We start from the raw sequence: 24457 nt of genomic DNA, 5'->3' as shown, positions 1-24457 counted from the left end.
AAAAAAAAATGTTTAGGGGTACTCTCATTTTGACTCAAAAAAATCACCATTTTGTAGTTCAAATTGGGAAAAATAAATACAGTAAATGGACAAAAGTACAAAGATTCACAAAACATTTAGGTGTGCGTACCCCTGCGTCCCCCCAGAAAAAAGCACTGGTTAATTGTAATATAAAATGGTAGGGCAGCTCGGTCAGTAGAGAGCATGAGGCTCTTAGAACTACAGAGTTGTAAGGGGTCCCGAGGGTCATCTAGTCCAACCCCCTGCAAAGCAGGAATCTTATGCCCAACATATTTCCAAATTTATGCTGTTGTATACAGAATTTTCCTCTGAGAATTAATCCCCTCTGAGAAACACAGTCATTCTATGGCAAGGGAAATCTGTACATGAAAATGACTGACTTGGATGTAGACAGGGAAGTAGTCCGACCTCCCTGCAATGCAGAAATCCAAACCAAAGCATGACAAATGGCCACCCAATCTCCATTTGAAAGCCTCCAATGGAGAAGAACCTTAATCTCGGGGTCTTGGGTTCAAGCTCAATGTTGGGCAAAAAGATCCCTGCATTGCAGGGGTTTTGACTATGTCCACACCAACTCTACAATTCCATGATTTGTGTGTTTGTGTTTTAGACAAATGCCAGCTCCCTCAGCCTGAAGGGAGATGAGTGCCGCACCCCATAGTCACCTTTGACTAGACTTAACCGTCCAGGAGTCCTTTACCTTACCTTTTACACACACAAACATACACAATTTTAAGGTGTCACAATGCCCCTCCCTGCCTCAGCTCACTTCAGTCTGAGATGGAATTTCTGTTTGAAGAGTGAGGAGTTGCACTTAAGTTGTTCTGTGGTGACTGTTTGCACAGGCTGTTTCTGGACCACCAATTTTTGATGTTTTTAATACACACAGCATATGTTTTAAGGTCATCATACATGCAACTCTAGTGTTCATTTGTCCAGAAGAGGAAAATGGGCTAAAATCACCCACCCACTGAGCTTCATAGCTGAATGAAAGGATGCTACGCCACAGTCAACAGAGGCAAATTTTGTTCCATAAAGGGAAATTTGTATGCAACAGCATAAACTTGGAAGGGGGAATATGTTGGGTGTACGATTCCTGCTTTGCGGGGGGGTGGGGTTGGACCCTTCCCTTGCCTCCCCCCCCCCCCCCGGACCCACGCACTGCCTGCACCTTCTCAGATGCCCAAAGCATCTCTATGCAGCACATACTACTTCCGCCCTTACTTGGAGCTAGCCTCCGACGCAGCGCAGCGCCTGCGCTTTCCTCCCCCGAAACCCCGCCCACTTCCTAAAAGGAGCAAGAAGGAAAGAAACAAGTCCGAACGACGCGCGAGCGCTTCCCCCTCCCGCCGCCGGCGTTTAACCCCTTCCGCTCCCCTGCGCCGCCATGAGGAGCTTCCCGCGGCATCTCCGTGAGGCGGCGAGCAGAGCGCCTGCGTAGAACCAGCGAGGGGAGCGAGAGGAGGCCATTGGCTGGTCGGGCCCGGCTCTATGAGGTAAGGCCGCCGTTCCCTTCGCGCGCTGTCCCGCTTCCCGGCCCCGCCGCCGCCGCGTGAGGGCAGAAGGGGCCTCCTCGCAAGCCGGCGAGGAGAGCCTTCAATACTCCTCCTGACCGGGGAACATGGCGCTAAGCAAGCCTACCCTGTGGTGACAGGAGCCCTTTCAGTTCCCTGTCTTTCTCTCATTCTCTCACCCACACTTCCCCCCCCCTCCGTAATATTTGGAACCGACCCTGGGCATTATGCAGGAGGCGGCGGAATTCCGGGCTGTACCACTTCAGGTCTCAGGTGAGCCCCGCCTCGCGCTCCCGCCCCCAGGCGCATGCGCGCGCTGCCGCAGACGAGGCAGACACTTCGAAAGCCCGGTTTGCCAAAGCGGTCTGGGCGGGGCAATAGCTGCGCTGTGGGCGGGGCGAGGGGCGGGGCCGGGAAAGTGCTTATTTGCATTTCTTTTTTCCTTCTTTGAATGCATCTTTTGAATGCATCCCAGGGGTCGTCTAGAGACCAGCCCCCTGCAATGCAATAAAGTAATAATAATTATTATTACTATTCATCATTTAATAATAATAATTCTTCGTTTAATAAAAATAATTAATTGATTATTCGTCATTTAATAATAATTAATTGATTCCTCATCATCTAATAATTATAATAATAAATTAATTGATTATTCATCATTTAATAATAATAATAATTCAGCATTAGTTGGCATCCCTCTGACAATAAAGGAGTGCACCTTTGGGGGTGAAGTCAAAATGTTGGAAGGTCATTTAACCCAATTGCCTGCAATGCAATAAGGATTAACAATGGCACCATGCTGTTGTCGGCATGAGCACTGTGGTTGGGGTTGCAGCGCTGGTCACGTCCTGCCGCTGCTGGCCAAGAATTAGAACCTCTGTCTGCATTTTTGCTCAACTGGGAAGAATTGTTCGGGGATGTTCTTCACTGTGGTGGTGTGGGGAACGAGCCTTTCCAGAGTACTTGAAGTTGACAGACGGTGCAAATTGCTGTTTCCCCAGCGTCTGAAACTCCCATTGTTCTACGCGCATTTTGCGACAGGGAATTTCATTAGCGCAAGTAGTTTCTGAGCTCTGGGCGCAGTACTGCACCTGAGATTTTGGATTAAAATTGCAGAGTGGAAGGAAAGGGAAACCCTTCCTGCCTTCCCACATCCAGCTACTCTCTGAAGACTGAAGAAGTGACCCTCTTAAGAATATAAGGGGGATGGGCAGGGAAAGGACTAGGCCATGTGAAAAATGAACATAATATTTTAGCTGCAGTTCATGCATTTTCAGCTTTGTATCCTTGTTATTAAAAAAAAAAAAACACATGCCTAGACATTCCATTGCTGTCCCCATAACCTAGGTTTAAGGTGCCATTTAGCTCCCAGCTTTCATATCTCAGTTTCTAACACTTGTGTTTCCCTTTTGGGAAGGGTAGAAATCTGGGAGGTACTTTATCACTAAGATTCTGTAATACTCAGAAGTTTTGTAATACGAGAAGTTTTGAAAGCATGCTTTTTCAGGAGTCTTCTTAATTAACGATCTTTGTCCTAGGGTGCCAGCCTCCCCAGTGTTCACCTGATGGAGAATGTGGCAGGTGACCTACCTGCTGGGGCAGTGGCTGCTGTGCTGAAGCCCAGTGAGGGACTACCTGAGGGGAGCTTGACAGTGCATGGCTATGACTTTGACCGTGGATTAGACTATCATGCCTTGCTCCAGTCTTACCTCACCACAGGTTTCCAGGCTACCAGCTTTGGGCAGGCTGTGAACGAGATCAACCGCATGGTGAGTAGCCAGGATGAGTCCCGATGGTGAGAATTGTGGTAGATTGGGCTGGATCTCATAACTGTGGAGTTAGCTTGCTGCTTTGCTGCAGCACATAGAGGCATCTATAAATTCCTGCACGTACGCTCTTGTATACATCACAGCATTCTTCTCTGACACCAGTCATGTATCTTGCACAAAGAGAGACAACACCCATCTGCACATACAGTACTAAGAGTTAACAAACACTGAAGTTGGCTACTTTTCTTACCCTTTCCCAGCAATATTCCATAGTCCTATTATCTCTAAGCCTTGGGTGTGAATAGTATTTTATAAGTCTGAGCTGGTATGATGTTCATAAACATATACATTGATTGATAGGAAAGTCCTACTTTGATTGCATGGATTGAGAACACACAGTCAATACCTTCAGTGACGTAAAAAACTGCAGTTTACATTTATCTCCTTTTCTGATGATCACGTTTTCTGATTTGAAGATAAAGTGGCAAAACCAGTATTATTCTCCAAATCTGCATATTTTGTGCATTGATGCTTCCCTCAGTTCTCTACAACCATTCACCAGTTTTTGTTTTTCTTCCTTCATATGTCACTAGTAAACTTCTTGCTGTTTGTACTTAGCTATTTAGGGCGATGATGTGCTAAACTTTGTGGTGCAGCCATTTAGTTCAATCCCTGCATTGTGTTGTTGTGCTGAAGCTTGATTCAGATAGTTGGGTTCTTCCTTGCAGATAGAAGCGAAGCTGACGCCACTGGCCGAGGATGAAGGGAACCATGCCGACTTGAATCCCTGTTCTCGCCACCTAACAGGCTGTACAATCTTCTTGGGCTTCACTTCCAACCTCATCAGCTCAGGTGTCCGTGAGACCATCCGCTTTCTGGTGCAACACAACATGGTATTGTCCAAACCTGGGAGGTGTTTCCTCCTTCTGTATATCAAGGAAAAATCTTCCTTTTCAGTACGTGGTTGCAAAAGGGTAGAGAAGAATCCCTGGTGTTCTACACCAATATCATTCTTGTCTCTCTCGTATGTTCTCATGATAAACATTGTATGCCATCTTTTAATGGGCTGGAGAGAACTTTAAAGGAACTACCTCTGCTTATGGGAAAGAGATACTGGCTACTGGTGCTTCATGACTTAAAGATGGATTAATCCCTTTATAGAATTTGGGTCTAAAGGATGCTCATAGCTGCAAGTCTTGGCAAGCACTATAGCCCACATTCTTTGGTTTGTGTAGGTGGATGTGCTGGTGACCACAGCAGGTGGCGTGGAAGAAGATCTCATCAAATGCTTGGCACCCACTTACGTTGGAGACTTCAGCTTGCGTGGAAAGGAACTGCGACAGAGTGGGATTAACAGGTACCAGCAGGGGTAGTGGGAAGGGGACGGGTGCGGGTGGCGCTGTTGTCTAAACCACTGAGCCTCTTGGGTTTGCCGATCCATCCCCGCAACGGGGTGACCTCCCCTTGCTCTATCCCAGCTCCTGCCAACCTAGCAGTTCGAAAGCACACCAGTGCAAGTAGATAAATAGGTACCACCGTGGCGGGAAGGTAAACAGCATTTCCGTGCGCTCTGGTTTCCATCACAGTGTTCCGTTGTGCCAGAAGCGGTTTAGTCATGCTGGCCACATGACCCAGAAAGCTGTCTGTGGACAAACACCGGCTCCCTCGGGCTGAAAGCGAAATGAGCGCCGCAACCCCATAGTTGCTTTTGACTGGACTTAACCATCCAGGGGTCCTTTACCTTTACTTGTAGTGGGGAGGGCTGATGATCTGATGGCCACCACTGGGAAACAAGATGGGTGATTTATTTGTGACCAGGGAAATCGATCCCTTCTGGGTTTCCTCTGGTTTGTATGATCCAACCAGTCTCATACTCTGCTGCAGGGAGGGGATTGGCTGTATGTTTTAACTTCGGTGGGAGGAAGGAGTAAGGTAGGGGCAAAGTCCCTAGCCAGGCTTTACTTCCCAGCTGTGTCCTCCTCTCCTCCAGGATTGGGAATCTGCTGGTGCCCAATGACAATTACTGCAAGTTTGAGGACTGGCTGATGCCAATCCTGGACCAGATGGTGACAGAGCAGGACACAGAGGTGAGAGCTGAAATGTTAGGAATGGTGTGCCTTTGTTCTATTATTCTTTCTCCACCCCCCATGTATACCCCCAACGTGGTAATTGCAAAAGACACTTGAGAGCTGTGTGCCGTGAGTTCCAGCCTCATCTTTGGAAATGGAAATACTCCCAGCATGGAAGAGGATGAAACAGCAACGGAGACATGTCTTACTCTATCTAGTGTGTGATCTCAAGGCCATTTTTCCCCCCTGCCAGTATTGTTGGGTTTCTTATTTGCTCTCACATAGAGGATTTTTCTTTTCTTTTTCTTTGAAATCACACATATTAAGACTGTGCAGGTTCACCCCGGATCTTAGCTTGCCCTCCAATCTGGGGAGAAGTTGGCATAGTCTGAAGTATGGTCTGTCTCCCTGCTTTTCAGGGGGTGAAGTGGACTCCATCAAAGTTCATTGCTCGGCTTGGCAAGGAAATCAACAATCCTGAATCTGTCTATTACTGGGCACAAAAGGTAGGCTGAGGAAGTCTTCTGTGTTTTAAGTTCCATATCTCGCCTTTCGTTAAGATTAGCTTCCAGTAATCTGGCTGAAATGCTGCTTGTTTGTCACTTCCTGATGGGATTCCTGCCTTCCACTCTTCAATCATCTGAGGGTCTGTCCTATGTATGTGATATGGCATAGGCTATTATTTTTCTGGCTTCGTAATCCCATTCATTTCCCAGCTGGTAGCCTCGACCCCTACCATCCAACCATTAAGGCATAGTTCTGTGTTGTGCATTTACTACTTTTCTGCATTTCAAGTCTGTCTCCCACTCCCACCCTCTGCCCTCCCTTCCAAGATACGTTAACCTCTGCCATATGAAATACCCACTTCCGCTTATAATGCTAATTGTGTTCCTGGCAGAACAGCATCCCTGTACTGAGTCCAGCGTTGACTGATGGTTCCCTGGGGGACATGATTTTCTTCCACTCCTATAAGAAACCAGGCCTTGTGCTGGACATTGTGGAAGGTGAGCTGAGATTTGTGCAACATAAGTAAGTCTCTCCCTTGTTTCTGTTATGTACCTACCACTGGTTTCTACTTTCAGAGGAAGGGAGACAGCTAATGGAATCTGTATGCTGTGTACCAGACATTCTGGGTCTACCAACCCCCAAATTATGACGCTGTTTACTGTGCTGCTTGTCTAATACTTCAACTTATATCTCTCTCAGATCTGAGGCTCATCAATACGCAGGCCATATTTGCCCGGAAAACAGGAATGATCATCTTGGGAGGAGGACTTGTCAAGCACCACATTGCTAACGCCAACCTCATGGTGAGGCAGATTGTGCAGGAGGGACAAATGCACAGTGCAGAAAGGCAGGGTTTGTTTGGGGTGGAAGATGTTGCAAAAGCATGGTATGCGTTCGTAGAACAAAGACGCATGGGTTGAGATGGCATGATGCTGCTTGCTTGCTGGCTTTGGGCATGGGGAGCTAATTCTAAATGCTGTTGAACTTCCATTAGAATCATAGAATCATAGAGTTGGAAGAGACCACAAGGGCCATCGAGTCCAACCCCCTGCCAAGCAGGAAACACCATCAGAGCACTCCAGACATATGGTTGTCAAACCTCTGCTTAAAGACCTCCAAAGAAGGAGACTCCACCACACTCCTTGGCAGCAAATTCCACTGTCGAACAGCTCTTACTTTCAGGAAGTTCTTCCTAATGTTTAGGTGGAATCTTCTCAGCTGACATGGCCACTGGTCAGCAATGAATTCATATGCTGCATAAGTCCTGCCAAGCTATATAGGCTCATTGAACCTATTAAGCCTTGAGTGGTTCACTCCAAGGCACCCCACCCCATGCAACTTTCAAGTGCCTTCCAGGCTGAGTTTTGGAAGTTCCTGATATTTGAGGGAAGGGAGCCCATATTTCAGTCAATTTTGCACACAGGTTCGGTTCCTGCCATCTTTTTAAAAGGATCTTGGCCACGAGGAAATAACTCTGTATGAAATCTCATAGTGCTTTTGTGCTAATTGGACCACTCATCTTAAATTGATATGCTTTGTATCCCAGTTTCCCCTTCCTCTCCCCCCTCCAATTGCAATTAAAAGATCAATAAACGGACCACTTGTCTTAAATTGATAGAAGGTAGTTTTGTATCTGCATCTCTGCTTATCTCCAAGTCCATATGTGGAACAGTTGTATTTGGTATCAGATTTGCTGTGCAAGCAGACCTTTGGTTACCACTGAGCCAATTCTGCTCCGTATGTCTGATGTCACCAATTATTGTACCTCCTCAGAGAAATGGTGCCGACTTTTCTGTATACGTCAATACGGCACAGGAGTTTGATGGCTCAGACTCAGGAGCTCGGCCTGACGAAGCAGTTTCCTGGGGGAAAATCCGCATGGATGCCAAGCCTGTCAAGGTACATGTGAGGGAAAGGAGGGGGCTGGCAGATCATGGTATTGGCAGGGGTGGGGCATGGAACTTGCCATCGGCAAGACTGGTGAGTTTTAGAGTAAACAAATGAAAAGCTCTTGAGGAGAGGCACTCTTCGATATTCTTCTCTTGACAGGTTTATGCTGATGCTTCCCTGGTTTTCCCACTGCTGGTTGCAGAAACCTTTGCACAGAAACCAAATGCATTTGCTCCAGAGAAGCAAAATGACTAAGCCGTGGACTGCTGCGTGCCCATGTGCTTCTCTCACATACCACTGAAGCTGCTGGCACCTGCACTGAGACTGTTTTGCAACATCTGTTTGAATGAATGGAAGGCAGTCGAACTATTAGCACGACATCATTCTCCTCCATGCTGAATAGAAGCTGAGCCCCAGTCTCAGAAAGTGGCCGTCTGTTACTTGTGTGTAATCGCAACCCATCCTCCTCATGAGCCTGCCGTGAGGATAGTGTTTCTTTTTGCTCTTGCAAACCCTATTCACTCCGAGACACTTGGTGATATACCTGCCTCTCCAGCATGCTGCTTTCGTGATAGTAGGATGGCCCTTGGAGTCTGAAGTTGACATTTCCCCCCCTCCCTTTAACAAGTGGCCCAGCAGTATCTCTCTGTTCATGGCCTCCCTGCCCACTTCATTTTAATTCTTGGATTTTCTTCTCTGTCTCTTTTATTTACTGATATGACGTGTGTCCATCTGGAATCTGCTTGAGATCCCCCAGCCTCCGAATAAACCACTGTAGTCTTTAAATGTATGTGAGTGCTTTTGTTTTTGCTAGAGTTGGCGTACTGTGCCCAAAACCCAACTATTAAAGGCCTGTTCTTCTGTGGGCCTTATAACGACAAGGGAAGGCTAAAGAAAATCAGAGCAGTTCATTTTTGCTTGGCTGAAATGGGTAGAATTTTTATTTATTGAAAGTTGAGCTCCAGCTTGGATATACCATTGAAAGAAATGAATTGCATTGCCGGTTGACTTGAGCCTCAAAGGACATTCACACCTTTACATTAATTCAAGTTGACAGTGGAGAAGGGGCTGTAGCTCAGGTGTGGTGTACTTGCTTTGTAACCACAAGATCCTACATTCGGTTCTTAGCATTTTATTTAAAAGGTTCTGAGATAGCAGTGTTACCCAAGAACATCACTGTCAGTCCAATTACATGGTAGTGAGAGAAATGGACCAATGGTTTGTATGGTATGCAGTTTGTATAGTTAGAACTGCATTCATAAATTGGATGTGCATCCAAATGCATATCAGACTGCAGATTCAGTCTTGTCCACATTGCATTGTTTCATGGAAGGTGTACCCCAATATACTTCCATATAGTGGATGGATGAAGATGCATATATGAATAAACACCCTAGCACATATTCCATTTAAAACACAGCTGTACTCTGTCCCTCAGATATGCATTTAAATGCACAAAACATACCTGGCATTTCTTGCTATATGCATAAAATTGTATGCCTGTCGTCACGCAGCCGCCATTTGCAGTGCTGCATCACAGTCCTGGATTTGCATGAAGTAGGAGCAGTATAGGGGAGCCATAGAGAAGACAGGTTGCCCAGTACCACCAATGGCCTGGTGATGGTGAGGAGAAAAGCGGTTTAGAACAGAAATAGAGCTGAAAGGAAAATGGCAGTTTTAAGCAATGGCCAAGGTTTGAGTATAGTAAGGTAAAGGTAAGGGTACCCCTGCCCGTACGGGCCAGTCTTGACAGACTCTGGGGTTGTGCGCCCATCTCACTCAAGAGGCCAGGGGCCAGCGCTGTCTGGAGACACTTCCGGGTCACGTGGCCAGCGTGACATCGCTGCTCTGGCCAGAGCCAGAGCCAGAGCCGCACACGGAAACGCCGTTTACCTTCCCGCCGGTGAGCGGTCCCTATTTATCTACTTGCACCCGGAGGTGCTTTCGAACTGCTAGGTTGGCAGGCGCTGGGACCGAGCAGCGGGAGCGCACCCCGCCGCAGGGATTCGAACCGCCGACCTTTTGATCGGCAAGTCCTAGGCGCTGAGGCTTTAACCCACAGCGCCACCTGCGTCCCAGTATAGTACCTTAATGCAATTGGAATATTTGAGGTCTCTGCATCCTTTATCTTGTAACGTGAGACAGGAATGGAAGAAGGAGAAGTTTTGAGTACAGTGGTACCTCGGGTTACATACGCTTCAGGTTACAGACACTTCAGGTTACAGACTCCGGTAACCCAGAAATAGTACCTCAGGTTAAGAACTTTAATTCAGGATGAGAACAGAAATCGTACAGTGGTGGCGCAGCTGCAACAAGAGGCCCGATTAGCTAAAGTGGTGCTTCAGGTTAAGAACAGACCTCCATAACGAATTAAGTTCTTAACCCGAAGTACCACTGTATAGCAAAAAGGGAGAGACACTGAAAGTGGGGAAGTGGCTGATTTAAACAGTCTGGTTGTGGAGAGAAACAGAGATTTAAAAAATGGCAGAGCTTTGAGTAGAGAGCAGGAGATGTGGCCCTTTTATACAAGGTTTGTGTACAACAAGAAGTTTGGAAAGGCTCTGTTCTGTTAACTTTTTGGTATTCGCTTCTGTGTCGTACCCATCTCTGCTATTACTCCTACGTTTAAAAAAGAACTGTCCCGAGTTCCCGCATCCCTATTTTATTCACACCACTGCTATTCAAAACCACCATTTCCACCCTGACTTTGTGCAAGGCCAGGATTGAGATGATGAACTATAAATGCTCTAAAGAGAGCTGCACTGTGAGGGTGAAAACCAGGGCAAAACAGAACTGCAGAATAGAAGAATGTAGCTTTGTAAATGAGATTGAAAAGGTCAAAAGCAAGCTTAGTAATTGCATAGGCTGAGAAGTAAAAAGTCTAGGGTGTTAATGGTGTGGATGGCAGGGGTTTGGTGAGCAAGCAAGCAAGGGCACAGCCCCTTGTTTTGCATACATTTTCATTCATAGCTTTGGGGGTGGGGTTCCAATTTGGGTCAGGACCAGTGCTTTTTTTCGGGGGGCACAGGGTTATGCATACACCTAAACATCTTGTGAATCTTTGTACTTTTGTCCATTTACTGTATTTATTTTTCCCTATTTGAACTATAAAATGGTGATTTTCTTGAGTCAAAGTGAGAGTACCCCGAAACATTTTTTTTTAAACAAGCACTGGTCAGGACCCCCTGGTTTGGGTAGTTAGAAGGCCTTTTCCCCAATGCAAACTGCAGCCATAAGGAGCTCAGCCTAGATCCAAGCCACAATTGGAAGCCCCATGCCACTATCTCAATCCAGATGGTGTGGGAACGAAGGATCTTCTACTCAGGCTTTTTAAATAGTTTTTTTTTTTTTCTTTTCCTTTAAGGATGGGTTAATTTCCTTGGGTTAGATTCAAACCGGGCATGCTCCTTCCTTGTGGGATGCTGCGGAGGGAAAGACAGAAAAGTGGGTGGGAAGGTGAGGCTGGGGGAGAAGAATCAAAGATATAAAAGGGTAGAGAGAGCCATTGCATTCGCTGGATGGGGCATAGAAGAGTAATACTATCTGCATTTCAACCTCATCGTTGGGTTTTCAGTGTCTAACACTTTCTGGGTCATTTACAAATTTTTCCTTTGGAGTGTTTATTTCACTCATTTCCCAAAAATATTCTTAAGTTTCACACTTAAGCGCTGTGAAACTGCAGCAATAAGCCCCACATAGACAGAAATTCCAACATGTTGTTCTGTTAGAATGGGAGGCACTCCCAAAACCTCAGGAAGCTGAATTCCTTCCTTTGTTAATATAGAATGCAGATTCCACAAAATGGAAATAAGTACAAATGTTGTTGTTTAGTCGTTTAGTCATGTCCGACTTCGTGACCCCATGGACCAGAGCACGCCAGGCACTCCTGTCTTCCACTGCCTCCCGCATTTTGGTCAAACTCACGTTGGTAGCTTCGAGAACACTGTCCAACCATCTCGTCCTCTGTCGTCCCCTTCTCCTTGTGCCCTCCATCTTTTCCAACATCAGGGTCTTTCCCAGGGAGTCTTCTCTTCTCATGAGGTGGCCAAAGTATTGGAGCCTCAGCTTCAGGATCTGTCCTTCCAGTGAGCACGCAGGGCTGATTTCCTTAAGAATGGATAGGTTTGATCTTCTTGCAGTCCATGGGACTCTCAAGAGTCCCCTCCAGCACCATAATTCAAAAGCATCAATTTTTTGGCAATCAGCCTTCTTTATGGTCCAGCTCTCACTTCATGGATCCCTTCATAGATCACTGCCTTGCTGTGGCGAAGGGGCTTGAAGAACTCAGAGAAGCTATGAACTATGCCGTGCAGGGCACCCAAGATGGACAGGTCATAGTGGAGAGTTTTGACCAAACGTGATCCACCTGGATCAGGAACTGGCAAGCCACTCCAGTATCCCTGCCAAGAAAACTCCATGGACAAAGACAACAGGCATATACAAATGTACCTGCTGCCAAGTCCATAATTGCTCCAATGGAAAAGAAGGTAGCAATGAAATCATTGTGTTTTCCAGGTTTAAATATGTTATATGGCGCAAAGGCCATACGAAAAACACTCACCGCATTGGCAATTGAGGCCAATGGCATCAAGTCCTGGGCAAGGATGATTTCAGAGGGTAGGGACTCCTCATCGTTTAATGGTATGCATATAATGTTGATTATCTTCCTTGTAATTCTACACATGGAACAGGCACCCCAGATACCAATCCCTACAATGCCAGGTTTGTTGCTGCCTAGGATGTTCTCAACCTGCCACACTCTCCATTCAATATTGGCTGTGGAGCAGTTGCTCATAATGCAGCAGATAAGAGCCAGGACAAAGGCACCCAGCTGAAAAGAGGATACCCTTCACAACAGCCATAATTGAAAGGAGCCATAATATGCCTGGGGTGGAACTTTAGCTTTGGTCCTGGGAAGGCTGGCGATAGAAGGCATGCTGGAGAAAAACACAGACGAAAGGTAGCCATTACATACTTAGGCACAGTATCATATGGACATCTCCTAAAGTTTGAGCAAATAGTGATCTGCAGCTCAAACAATGCCATCGTTCTAGGGCGAATTCTGCATTTTGCCCCTTGAGATGTAGGAATGGAAAAGTCTGCTGAACCTGTAATCCTAGGTACCAGGAATTAGACTTCCCCGGGGGTGAAGAAATTGTACAACTGCACAACTCCTTTTGTTGCATGGACCCCCTTCATGCAGATAAGGGGGCTCTTGACTTGTCCACTCCTCCTCTGCATTCCTATGCTCCCCTCCCTTCCCTCTCCATTGTTAAAATGTCAGGTCGAACCAAAGTTACACATTCTACCCTTGAAAGAAAGTTTGGTGCAAAAGACCAACCAGCTACTGTTCCTGTTCAGGAAAGAATCCTTTCTGACTTTAGTCCTCATTCTCTCTCTCTCTCTCTCTCTCTCTCTCTCACACACACACACACACACACACACACACACATCAAAAGCCTACCAACTGGCTCTCAGACAGGACAAAAGGAACTACAAGTCAATTTCTTCTTATCTGAGAAAACACTGCTATGTTGGTGGGGAACTGAGGAGTGCTGCATATATGCACCTACAGGAAATCAGTTCTTTAGCCAGCCTCTGGTACACAAGAGCTTTTTTTTCTCAGGGCTTTCTCTATGGCGTGTCTGACCTCAGAGAAGACCTGAGAAGACTGAAGCTGGTCTGAGCACTGTAGCAACTGCTCCTTGGAGTTCTGAGGCAGTTAGAATGCAGCTTGCTTTGAACGCTCAGGACAACACAAATCATAACTCCAGGGTACTGCTCATTTGGAACATACTGCTTGGAGGCAGTATGCTTTTGAATACCAGTATGATCCTGGCACTTTTAAAAGACACCTTTTTGTTAGATGTAAGCTTATGCAAAGATTGGGTATAAAATGTGGAAATAAACACCCCAAGCTGCCAGTTCCAAAGGAATGAGCGAGCAAGATTTGAAATAAACGAATAGACAAATAAATAAATATTGAGTTCTTTCCATTGGGTTTGAACACCACTTTGAATTACAGCAACTTGATTCAGTAATACTAGTGGATCCATCTGGTCCAGAATCCCTTTTTCTAAAAATAAAAAGCTTTATAACAATTCTGTGGGGACAGACATTTACTATCTCCTTATTGCAGTGTGGTAAAAGGTAAAGGTAAAGGTACCCGTGCCCGTACGGGCCAGTCTTGACAGACTCTGGGGTTGTGCGCCCATCTCACTTAAGAGGCCAGGGGCCAGCACTGTCCGGAGACACTTCCGGGTCACGTGGCCAGCGTGACATCGCTGCATCTGGCGAGCCAGAGCTGCACACGGAAACGCCGTTTACCTTCCCGCCGGTAAGCGGTCCCTATTTATCTACTTGCACCCGGAGGTGCTTTCGAACTGCTAGGTTGGCAGGCGCTGGGACCGAGCAGCGGGAGCGCACCCCGCCGCAGGGATTCGAACCGCCGACCTTTCGATCGGCAAGTCCTAGGCGCTGAGGCTTTAACCCACAGCGCCACCTGTGTGGTAGAGGTGTGCAGATGTCTGTGTGAAATAATTTCTTGCTTAAGTTAAGACCACTCTGTAAATTCATGGAGAGGGGGACCTATGAGTCAGAGGTTTCCCAGCTCCTTGATTGCTTTCCTGGTCACCCGAATATCAATTCTCCCTACTGTCGCTGGTCCCCAGATAGACTCTTCTGCAACTCACTGATTTTCATGTGCTACGGACTCGTCATACTTGTTTGTAGATTTATAAAAAATATTCTACAAATCTGCTCGTGGCGATTCCTTCCATTATAAAACATGGGACTGAAAATATCCTGCATTCCAGAGCAGATTCCCAATTTGAACCCCTGAATGGGAGACAGCCCTCTTGTTCCAAACATGGCTGTCACTAGAAGGTGCTTATTTTCCAATTAAAGTCGTGTGTGTTGCTGTGATTGCCTTGGAATGAAAACTCCCTCATTCTGCAGCAAGAACAGCATAAGAAACTGCTTAGTTGGAGACGACTAAGCCCAGTGCCACCAAGTGACAGAAACGGACAATAATGCCATGCTGCGTTTTTAAATGCACTCCCTGCACACACAGCTCTTTGAGGTACTGTTGGTAGGAAGTGGCCTGTGTTTCAAACAGATCTTGCTCCTTATTTGCTCAATGATCTCTAGGGCACTTCACCCAGTCTACAAGGCATGAAAAACATCTTCCCTAAGCCACAGTAGCAGCAGCCGCCCACTGGAATGGTTATACATCGTTTTAAAACAAAAACGTGGGACACGGGTGGTGCTGTGAGTTAAACCACAGAGCCTAGGACTTGCCGATCAGAAGGTCAGCGGTTCAAATCCCCGCGACAGGGTGAGCTCCCATTGCTCAGTCCGAGCTCCTGCGGCTTTGTCATGCTGGCCACATGACCCAGAAGCTGTATGCCGGCTCCCTTGGCCAATAAAGCGAGATGAGCGCCGCAACCCCAGAGTCGGTCACGACTGGACCTAATGGTCAGGGGTCCCTTTACCTTTACTTTAAAACACCTGCTCCATATCACCTTCACACCCTGAGGTAAAGACCAAATCAAGGTTATGCCTTCTGCATTGTGACAGATGACAAATTGTGACAGCCTCATTGTTGTCATGAAGGCCATGAAGTCTCAAGCTGGCCCAGTCAATGTGGCCTTGGCATTGAAGTCTCCCAGGACCAGGGGTGCCAACTTGAATCAAATAGGAGGAGGGAGGTAAGCCCTACCCCACATAATCAATCACAGCATCAATTTTGTGGTCCCCAGACCCCTCAAATATTTTATTGGGGGCAGGGCTTTTTTCAGGGGGAACTCTCTGGCATACAGTTCCAGCACCTGTGAGGGTTCCAGATCCTCTCAGGTGAGTTCTGGCACGTCAACTCAGGTGAGTGCCATGGCCATTCTAAGAGAAATTGTTCATGATGAGTTCCAGCACTTCTTTTTCAGGAAAAATAGCACTGATTAGTGGACCTGAAGGGACGTCAGCCTCTAAGAGTTGGCTCTATGCTCAGTACCAACCTCCTGGGGTACTTGAACACACTCAAGACCACCTCAGTCAAGTAAGCGATTAGACAACAGCATTGGCAGTACACCTAAAGCAGGCAGAGTCTGTCCTAGTATAGGGTTGCCATATGTCCGGAATTTCCTAGACCTAGCTGGGATTCGGCCACCGGAAACCGTGTCTGGGTAGAAATCGTGGAAGTGGCAAATTACCTTAAAATTACCTCTTGGCAAATTACCTTAAAAATAGCTCAAAAACTTCTTTTTTGAGATTTTGCAGCAAAAAAAAGAAAAAGAAAAAGAAAAAAGAGCAATAACTTTTCTGTCTGGATTTTCACTTTTTGAAATGTGGCAACCCTATCCTACTAGTCCAATGAAAAGTACAGGCCTTTATGACAGGCTGTACATACTGTGGTTTCAGTCTCCAAGGGAATTAATTTCCTACATGCTGAGAGATCCTGAAAGAATAGCACCGCCAAACGGTTTGAATGTGCCTTCGGCATGCTGCAATTAGCAGAAATACTTTGGGCTACAAGAAGCAAAATTGTGTTGAGAGGCAGGACAAAGGGGAAAAGGGATGTGGGCATAGGGGCCACCTATTTGATGTGAGAAACCACTCATCAAAAGTTCGGGAAAGCCCCAATGAGCCTCCTCAAGAGCAGGGGCTGCAGATGTAATAGCCAATTATTTTTGCTAAATTAGTTTTCCACAGTAAGAGGTAATGATGACAGTCTTTGTATGCTGCTGTCATGAATAACAGTGGTACCTTGGTTGTCAAACACTAAAAACCCAGAAATAAGTGTTCCGGTTTTTGAATGTTTTTTGGAAGCCGAACATCCAATGCAGCTGTTGGCTATTGTTTTTGGGGCACCTGCACCAATCAGAAGCTGTGCCTTGGTTTTCAAACATTTCGGAAATCTAGCACACTTCCGGATGAAGTTTGGCGCTTCCCCCCCCACCCCCCAATTTATTCAATTTATTCTGTGTTTTTGTTTTTGAGGCTTTTTCAATTAATTTTGTGACTGTGTGGAACCCAGTTCAGCTACTGATTGATTGATTGATTGATTGATTGATTGATTGTGTGACTGTGGAGATGGATAATAGCCCCCCATCCAAACAATGACTATCAGTGCAGGTAAGGAAAAAATAATAATTTTAATTTTTATCATCTACAATACTGTCTTATTTATTTTATAGTACAGTTCATTGATTATTGCTTTCATTTTATGGATCAATGGTCTCGTTAGATAGTAAAATTCATGTTAAGTTGCTGTTTTAGGGATTGTTTTTAAAAGTCTGGAATGGATTAATCCGTTTTGCATTACTTTCTATGGGAAAGCGCAGCTTGGCCTTGGAACGCTTTGGTTTTGGAAAGGACTTCTGGTACAGATTAAGTATGAGAACCAAGGTACCACTGTATATGCATTCTGATGCACACCTTACCCTAGTATGTGCATTTTCTTACACATTACTTGGCATGGCAAAATTCAGATAAGTGCAAATTTCAATAGGCGACTGTGTTTCATGGCACATATTTTTTTGTCAGAATGCGTAGATTAGGTAGCCTCACCTTTAAATGAGGACTGGTTCAAAATTTCGCCCGCTCCTGTTTCTGCTCTCAGGTATTTCCAACTCTCATTTTAATCAGTCGAATGACGATATGCTTGTTGCGCTTCGGATCCCAAGTCTGATATCATCAGTGTCGGGGACAGCAGGGATTACTGAATATGCAATGATGAATATTCTATTGAAAATTGGTCATAATTACCTTGGGCTGCAATAACCCTTAACCTGCAAACTTTTACTCATAGATTAAGAGCACCTTAGAGAATGTTCTCCACTTTTCCCTGCATTTTACATCCTACACCAAGGTCTCATCTCCTTCATTTTTAAAGTGGCTCTACACTACATTAACCTCATCCCCTTGGTTCCTCTAAATAGTTGTAGAAGATAATTTCCTGTTCTTCATAACCTTCTTAGCTGTCCTACTCTGTACTTACACGTTTGTGTCAGCAATTAAACTCTTACATGCCCTCATTAATGCACTGAACCTTGTCTCCATTCCTCTATCCCTCCCTTCATTCTGCTATGTGGTATAAATATTGTTCATTAGCATATGGCCCCCTTAATCCCTCAAAGAAGGTACAGGTGTGGGTATATTCTGCCCACTGCCCTACCCCTGTTGCAAATGAGACCCACTTGAACTTCTGTGCCATGCCTTTGAAACTTCTTGATAATTCCGAAAAGGAAGGGAGGTGGAAAAGACTTCCCTTAAAAAATTCCAAGCACATGTATTTACTTTTATCTCACAAACGGCTATCATGGCACGGCTTTGTCACTGCCGAAACGCAAGATGAATAATGCATTTTGCAAACAACAGGAACCTTCCATTGTGAAAATAAATTATTCCAAATAAGACACATGTTAGCCACGGATACGTTGGTGGGCTCGATAAGAGAAATAACTAGAGGAAATTAAATGACCTGTCTACAGGAGGGCGGGCAAGGTAGTTTGAACTGTCTCTTCAAGTTTAAAATTTATGAACCAGTGGAGTTGTGCCTCTCGGCCTCATACATGATCATATTCAATGGAATCCAAGAACAACACTTGCATAAACACACACACATCCATAGACTACCTTTCCAGGACTGAGCTACTGAAGAATCCTGAAGAGCTTAATTTCAAATGGGACTTAAGTCTATTTTAACCAAGATTCCATTTGGAAGAAAATTATTTCTGACTAAAATGCAAACACGATTTTCAAGGCTTGCTAACACAGTGGCTTAGAACATCATAAAACAGTGCACATTTGACCTCCACGCCCCGCCAAAAAAAGTTTTGCCACACGCAAAGTCATTTTGTGCATCTGAGTTACTTCTCGCCATGTTGCCCATCAATCAAATAGGTGCCATGGCAAATCAAGCTAACTGCCAGTTGTGCATCAGGACAACTGAATGATTAATTAGTGGTTTTAATTACACTCCTTTGCGGCAGTATAGTGAAAATTAAATCTGAATGACAAAATGGAAGCCTACCTATGAAGCGTTAAATATTGTTGCAATGATCTCCAAGTCAGGCCTGTTTCATTTCAGGTTTTCTCTTTTAGTTTCTTCTGGGGGCACTGACGGTGAGAAGATACCTGAGGAATGAAGCATTAATAGCTTTTGATGGCTGGTGGCTACTAGCTGGAGAGGAAAGTAGAGCAGGAGTTCCAAAATTGTGGTCTGTGGACCACCAGTGGTCCATGCATTTCATTCAGGTGGTCCTCGACTTGTCTGCTTTAAATATTCATATTGGTTTTAAATTGTATGTTTATTGTTTCTTTTATTTCTTACATTGCAGTACAATAAATTTCTGATATAAGAAATAAAACAAACAACAAAAATACAATTCAAAATAATACAATATCTAGCCTAGCATATTACAATAGCTAAAATAGGCAGAGAAAAATATTAAGTTTCCTACCAAAACCCTCAGCAATTTTCAAGTGGTCCATGAGGGAATTTCTTTTCGGAAGTACTGAGATAGAGGAGAGCATTTGATTTGAGCCAGCAAGTCTGTTTTTACATGTATCTGCTAATAAAAATACATTGAGACTCCATGAGAATGCTTCTTGGAAACAGGTGCTGGTTTAAAAACAAAATGTCTGTCTAATTATCTATCTGTTTCTCTGATACTTAAGCTATACACCTCTTAAAGGAATCCAGTCCAAAGCTTATTCCTCACAAGAAAACTGACCCATGTGAAAGGGTTCTCCAAGGAAGCGGGGAGTGAAAGAATATTAGTCACAAATAGGGTAACTGACAAAGAGGCATTGCAAAAACCATACACAAAGTTGTTCGGCTTAGCAAAAAAAGGCAGTTCAGACAACTCCGGTTGGCTTGTGGTTTTCGTCTGTGCCCACACTGATCTTCCTGGGATTGATGGAAGATTCATAGTTCTGCCATCCATTTAGCATACTTAAACATTCACCACATTTAAATCAAATCCCATAGATTTGTTTAATCAAACAAAGTACACTTTATTTACCCAATTCTCTCTTGCGAAAAGACAAAAGCAGAATTTGACGAGGAGCACATGCAATTCGCTTACTTAAAACAATTAGCACTCCAAATTTGTTTACACCAAAGATTGAACAAATTGCTCGAAACAATGCGCGTGCCGACTTTCTCATTTACACTAATGGGCTCGCATTTGTAGCTCTGAAAGCAAAGTCTGATGGATTTCATAACATCTATGTGCCTGGTGTGTATCCCATCGACTCTCCAAAGAACTTGTTTTATTCTCACATATAGGTGAGATGTATTAGTCTGAGATATGTCTGTTGTCTTTGTCCATGGAGTTTTCTTGGCAGAGATACTGGAGTGGCTTGCCGGTTCCTCCTCTAGGTGGATCATGTTTGGTCAAAACTCTCCACTATGACCTGTCCATCTTGGGTGCCCTGCTTGGCATAGTTCATAGCTTCTCTGAGTTATTCAAGCCCCTTCACCACGGCAAGGCAGTGCCAACAAAGGTCCGGATAGTTAAAGCTATGGTTTCCCAGTAGTGATGTATGGAAGTGAGAGCTGGACCATAAAGAAGGCTGATCACTGAAGAATTGATGCATTTGAATTATGGTGCTGGAAGAGACTCTTGAGAGTCCCATGGACTACAAGAAGATCAAATCTCTCCATTCTTAAGGAAATCAGCCCTGAGTGCTCACTGGAAGGACAGATCCTGAAGCTGAGACTCCAATACTTTGGCCACCTCATGAGAAGAAAAGACTCCCTGGAAAAGACCCTGATGTTGGGAAAGATGGAGGACACAATGAGAAGGGGAGGACAGAGTACGAGATGGTTGGACGGTGTTCTCGAAGCTATCAGCATGAGTTTGACCAAACTGCGGGAGGCAGTGGAAGACAGAAGTGCCTGGCGTGCTCTGGTCCATGGGGTCACGAAGAGTCGGACACAACTAAACAACTAAACAACAACAATTAGACTGAGATATGGCAGCTGGCCCACAGTCAGAGACAGCAACTTGAGCAGAAGATTGCCTTGGGGAAGGGCATGATGCACACATGACGTCCATGTAACACAGGGAGGAGCCAATGGAGTTGAATGTGGCAGCAGCCCAGCTTCAATGGCTGGTGGTTCTTCCTCTCTGGCACTCAGCCGCCTCCTCCTCCTCCTGCATCCACTGTCTGCGGGATGCTTCCCTCATCCTTCCCCTCTGCAGCAGTAGGAGGAGTTGCCAGCGACACAATTTTGCATTGAGAGCTTTTATAGCTTTTATAAAAAAACCCGTAGTGGTTTTTTTTTAATCCATATAGATCCAGCCCTGGTCTAACACTGTAGCCCATTGAAATAATGAAAGTGATATGAAAAGGAAATGATGTTTGATGTATCATCATATAACCTCATTGCAGCCAAATCCAATCAAGTGTTCAATAATCAGCCAAATCCAATCAAGTGTTCAATAATCAGCATCAGCTAACCTCCCTGAGAAATTTGTGCAAATGGATCAGGATCACTAAACAGGTCGTTTGGAAGTGACCGAAGTTTGACTTCTGTCCAGCTGCCTTAAGAATACATTACAGTAGTACCTTAGGTTACATACGCTTCAGGTTACAGACTCCGCTGACCCAGAAATAGTACCTCGGGTTAAGAACTTTGCTTCAGGATGAGAACAGAAATTGCGTGATGGCGGTGCGGCGGCAGCAGGAGGCTCCATTAGCTAAAATGGTACCTCAGGGTAAGAACAGTTTCAGGTTAAGAACGGACCTCCAGAACGAATTAAGTTCTTAACCCGAGGTACCACTGTATTTGAAAGCAACTTGGCTTTCAAAATTCTTCCTTCTTTATATTTATTTATTTATTTATTTATTTATTTATTTATTTATTTTTAAAGATTTTTATTGAGTTTTCAAAAAGTTATATAAAAACAAAACAAAACAATAATAAAAAACAGACAGAAATAAAAAACAACTATAGTTTCAATCCCCTTTTTTCTTATAACTTACTTTCCCGACTTCCTCGTACCTCCCCTCTCTGTATTCCAATTTCTATTTTATTATTTCAGCAAATCCTTTCCCTTAATTTTCATTTAATTTTTGGCCTTTCTTTTCTTTTTACTTATCCACTACAGCTGGAAACCACATAATTTCTAAACCAACATCATTCTAACATTCATTAATTTTGCAATGTTTCCTAAAATAATCCTTAAATTTCTTTCAATCTTCTTCCGCCGTCTCTCTTCCCTGGTCTCGGATTCTGCCAGTCATTTCTGCCAGTCCCATATAGTCTATCAACTTCATCTGCCATTCTTCCAAGGTGGGTAGATCTTGTGTCTTCCAATACTTTGTGATGAGTATTCTTGCTGCTGTTGTAGCATACATAAAGAATGTTCTATCCTTCTTTGGCACCAATTGGCCGACCATGCCCAGGAGAAAGGCCGACAATACCCAAGAGAAATATTAAGTGTTCATCTGTTTCTTGACCATATTGGAAACATTTTTTCTTCTTCTCACTTCTCATAGGCCATCTTCTTTTGGAGCACTCATAAACATATCTGTAAGAATTGTAGCAAGAAACTTCACTGGGTGGCCATTCTATATGGCATATTTTCCCTTACAAGGAAAATCTCTATTTACAATCTCTATTTAAGATGCATGCTTATTTTGCTCAATCAATCAATCAATACAGGGAAGATCTATGCTTCTTGTTTGATGGTACTAATTATTCCTACACAGGTGGGTTCAGAATAAAGATGCATGAAATAACTCTCATTATTTGCATTACAAAGGTTGTCCGTACGTGTCAATTGCTCCCGGGTGAATAACACAGAACACAAGACCATCACTGAGCTTGTGAACTGGAAGCATTCCTGCATTAGCATGAGAAGCCCATCAGATGCCTCCTTCTGGTCTTCCTCTAATTACTCTCTTTCTCTCTCGTTACTTAGGAAATGACTGTAACTCAGTGGTAGACCATTTGCTTCCCCCACATAAAGTGCCAGTTTAATCTCTCAGCATCTCCAAGTAGGGCAAAACATTTCCTGTCTGTCACAGTCAGTTTTCTCTTATCCCATCAAAACTCATGATCTACCACCACTCAGACTTCCCACTTCCCATTTCACTGTATTCTCTGAAATCTTCTTTCGATAAGCTTTACCCCCTTGACCTCCAATCTCCCATTTGCTCTTCAACTTGTCTGAGGCATCCATGCTGAATATTTATTGAAATATACTCGGAGTCGAGTGTGGATTTCATGCTCTTTATTCAGCACATAGTAGTGAGGAATGAAAGTTCCCCTAAAATATCTGCTTTATATACATTATTTACACAATGGGCCACACGTGATTGGCTAATTCTGGGATTCTCCTGTAGGCCAATCAGGTTGCGGGTTCACTTCCACCTGAAGCTGGATTGGGTGGCTCCTGCGGACCAATCATACAGTACTGCTGCATTGTTCTAGGACCAACCAGACTGCTGCATTCTGGACCCTATTGTTCTAGGACCAATCAGACTGCTGCCTTTTGGATCCTATTCAACTCAGTACATAACATTTATATTCTGCTATATTTATAAACTGCTGTAAGTTTTATAAGTGTTTTAGGGCAGAAAATCCATTGCAGTAGGAAAGGTTAACTCAAGAATGCAGAACCTGTGGACTTTTAAGTTTAGCTGGGCATCAGCACCCACCTTGGTTTAAGACAGTCTCAACCATCATGGCCAACGATCAGGGATGATGGGAATTTTAGTCCAACAACTTCTGAAGAGCTACTGGTTCCCCATGGGGGTAATGGATAATACTGGTTGATCAACAAAATGTTAACACTCACACTCTCTAGAAATCACTGTGTTAACCAGTCACTAAAAGCAATAATGAAATTTGTCTTCTTCAATAGCAAGCTTGGCTTGGTTGAGGCATTTTCAAACTCTTGCAATTATTGAATTCACAAGGGTTGTTAGTTTATTTCCTGGACTTACAAAAAAGCCACCTTCATGTTGCTAATAGTAAACTTTGGCTGTACAATCACTTTGCACCTGATGCATGTATAATTTCTGAAATGTCTGAACTGGTTAAATTAAAATAAGTATGATCCTTTCCCACCCCCAAAACAACAGAAACAAGAAAACTGTATTACCACTAAGTGGAATTTTTTGTCTCTGATTTGGGTCTCGAATGTCTTTCACAGATTCCAGAATCGAGGCAACTCCCACCCCCCACCCTGTAAAGTGGAAAGAGGCCCTTAACGCTATTGTTTACTTCATGCTTGATTTCAGACTTAGGTAAAGGTAAAGGTACCCCTGCCTGTATGGGCCAGTCTTGCCAGACTCTGGGGTTGTGCGCCCATCTCACTTAAGAGGCCAGGGGCCAGCGCTGTCCGGAGACACTTCCGGGTCACGTGGCCAGCGTGACATCGCTGCTCTGGCGAGCCAGAGCCGCACACGGAAACGCCGTTTACCTTCCCGCTGGTAAGCGGTCCCTATTTATCTACTTGCACCCGGAGGTGCTTTCGAACTGCTAGGTTGGCAGGCGCTGGGACCGAGCAGCGGGAGCGCACCCCGCCGCAGGGATTCGAACCGCCGACCTTTCGATCGGCAAGTCCTAGGCGCTGAGGCTTTAACCCACAGCGCCACCTGCGTCCCGATTTCAGACTTACTAGTATAGCAAAAGGTATTCCTGAGAATTTACTGGTTCCATTCTGTA

General features: G+C 44.7%; 1 protein-coding gene across 2 annotated transcripts; it reads left to right on the top strand.

Annotated features, from left to right (window-relative positions):
* Positions 1-1305: 1305 nt before the first annotated feature.
* DHPS (deoxyhypusine synthase) lies at positions 1306-8559 on the top strand. 2 transcript variants are annotated; one of them, XM_083735336.1, is made up of 10 exons: positions 1306-1517; positions 3077-3307; positions 4036-4200; positions 4543-4664; positions 5298-5394; positions 5796-5882; positions 6275-6380; positions 6583-6686; positions 7657-7782; positions 7933-8559. In XM_083735336.1, the coding sequence occupies exons 2-10, from the start codon at positions 3104-3106 to the stop codon at positions 8026-8028; spliced, it is 1107 nt and encodes a 368-aa protein (XP_083591462.1). In that variant the 5' UTR covers positions 1306-1517; positions 3077-3103; the 3' UTR covers positions 8029-8559. The 2 variants fall into 2 exon arrangements, with proteins under 2 accessions (XP_083591462.1, XP_083591463.1); XM_083735337.1 differs by having other exon boundaries at positions 1513-1808.
* The last annotated feature ends 15898 nt before the right edge of the window (positions 8560-24457 follow it).

The sequence above is a fragment of the Podarcis gaigeae genome (genome assembly GCF_964106915.1).
Source record: "Podarcis gaigeae genome assembly, chromosome: 4".
Taxonomy (NCBI): Eukaryota; Metazoa; Chordata; class Lepidosauria; order Squamata; family Lacertidae; genus Podarcis; species Podarcis gaigeae.
Note: the sequence above shows the minus strand (reverse complement) of the source record. Positions and strands in the feature narration are given on the sequence as shown.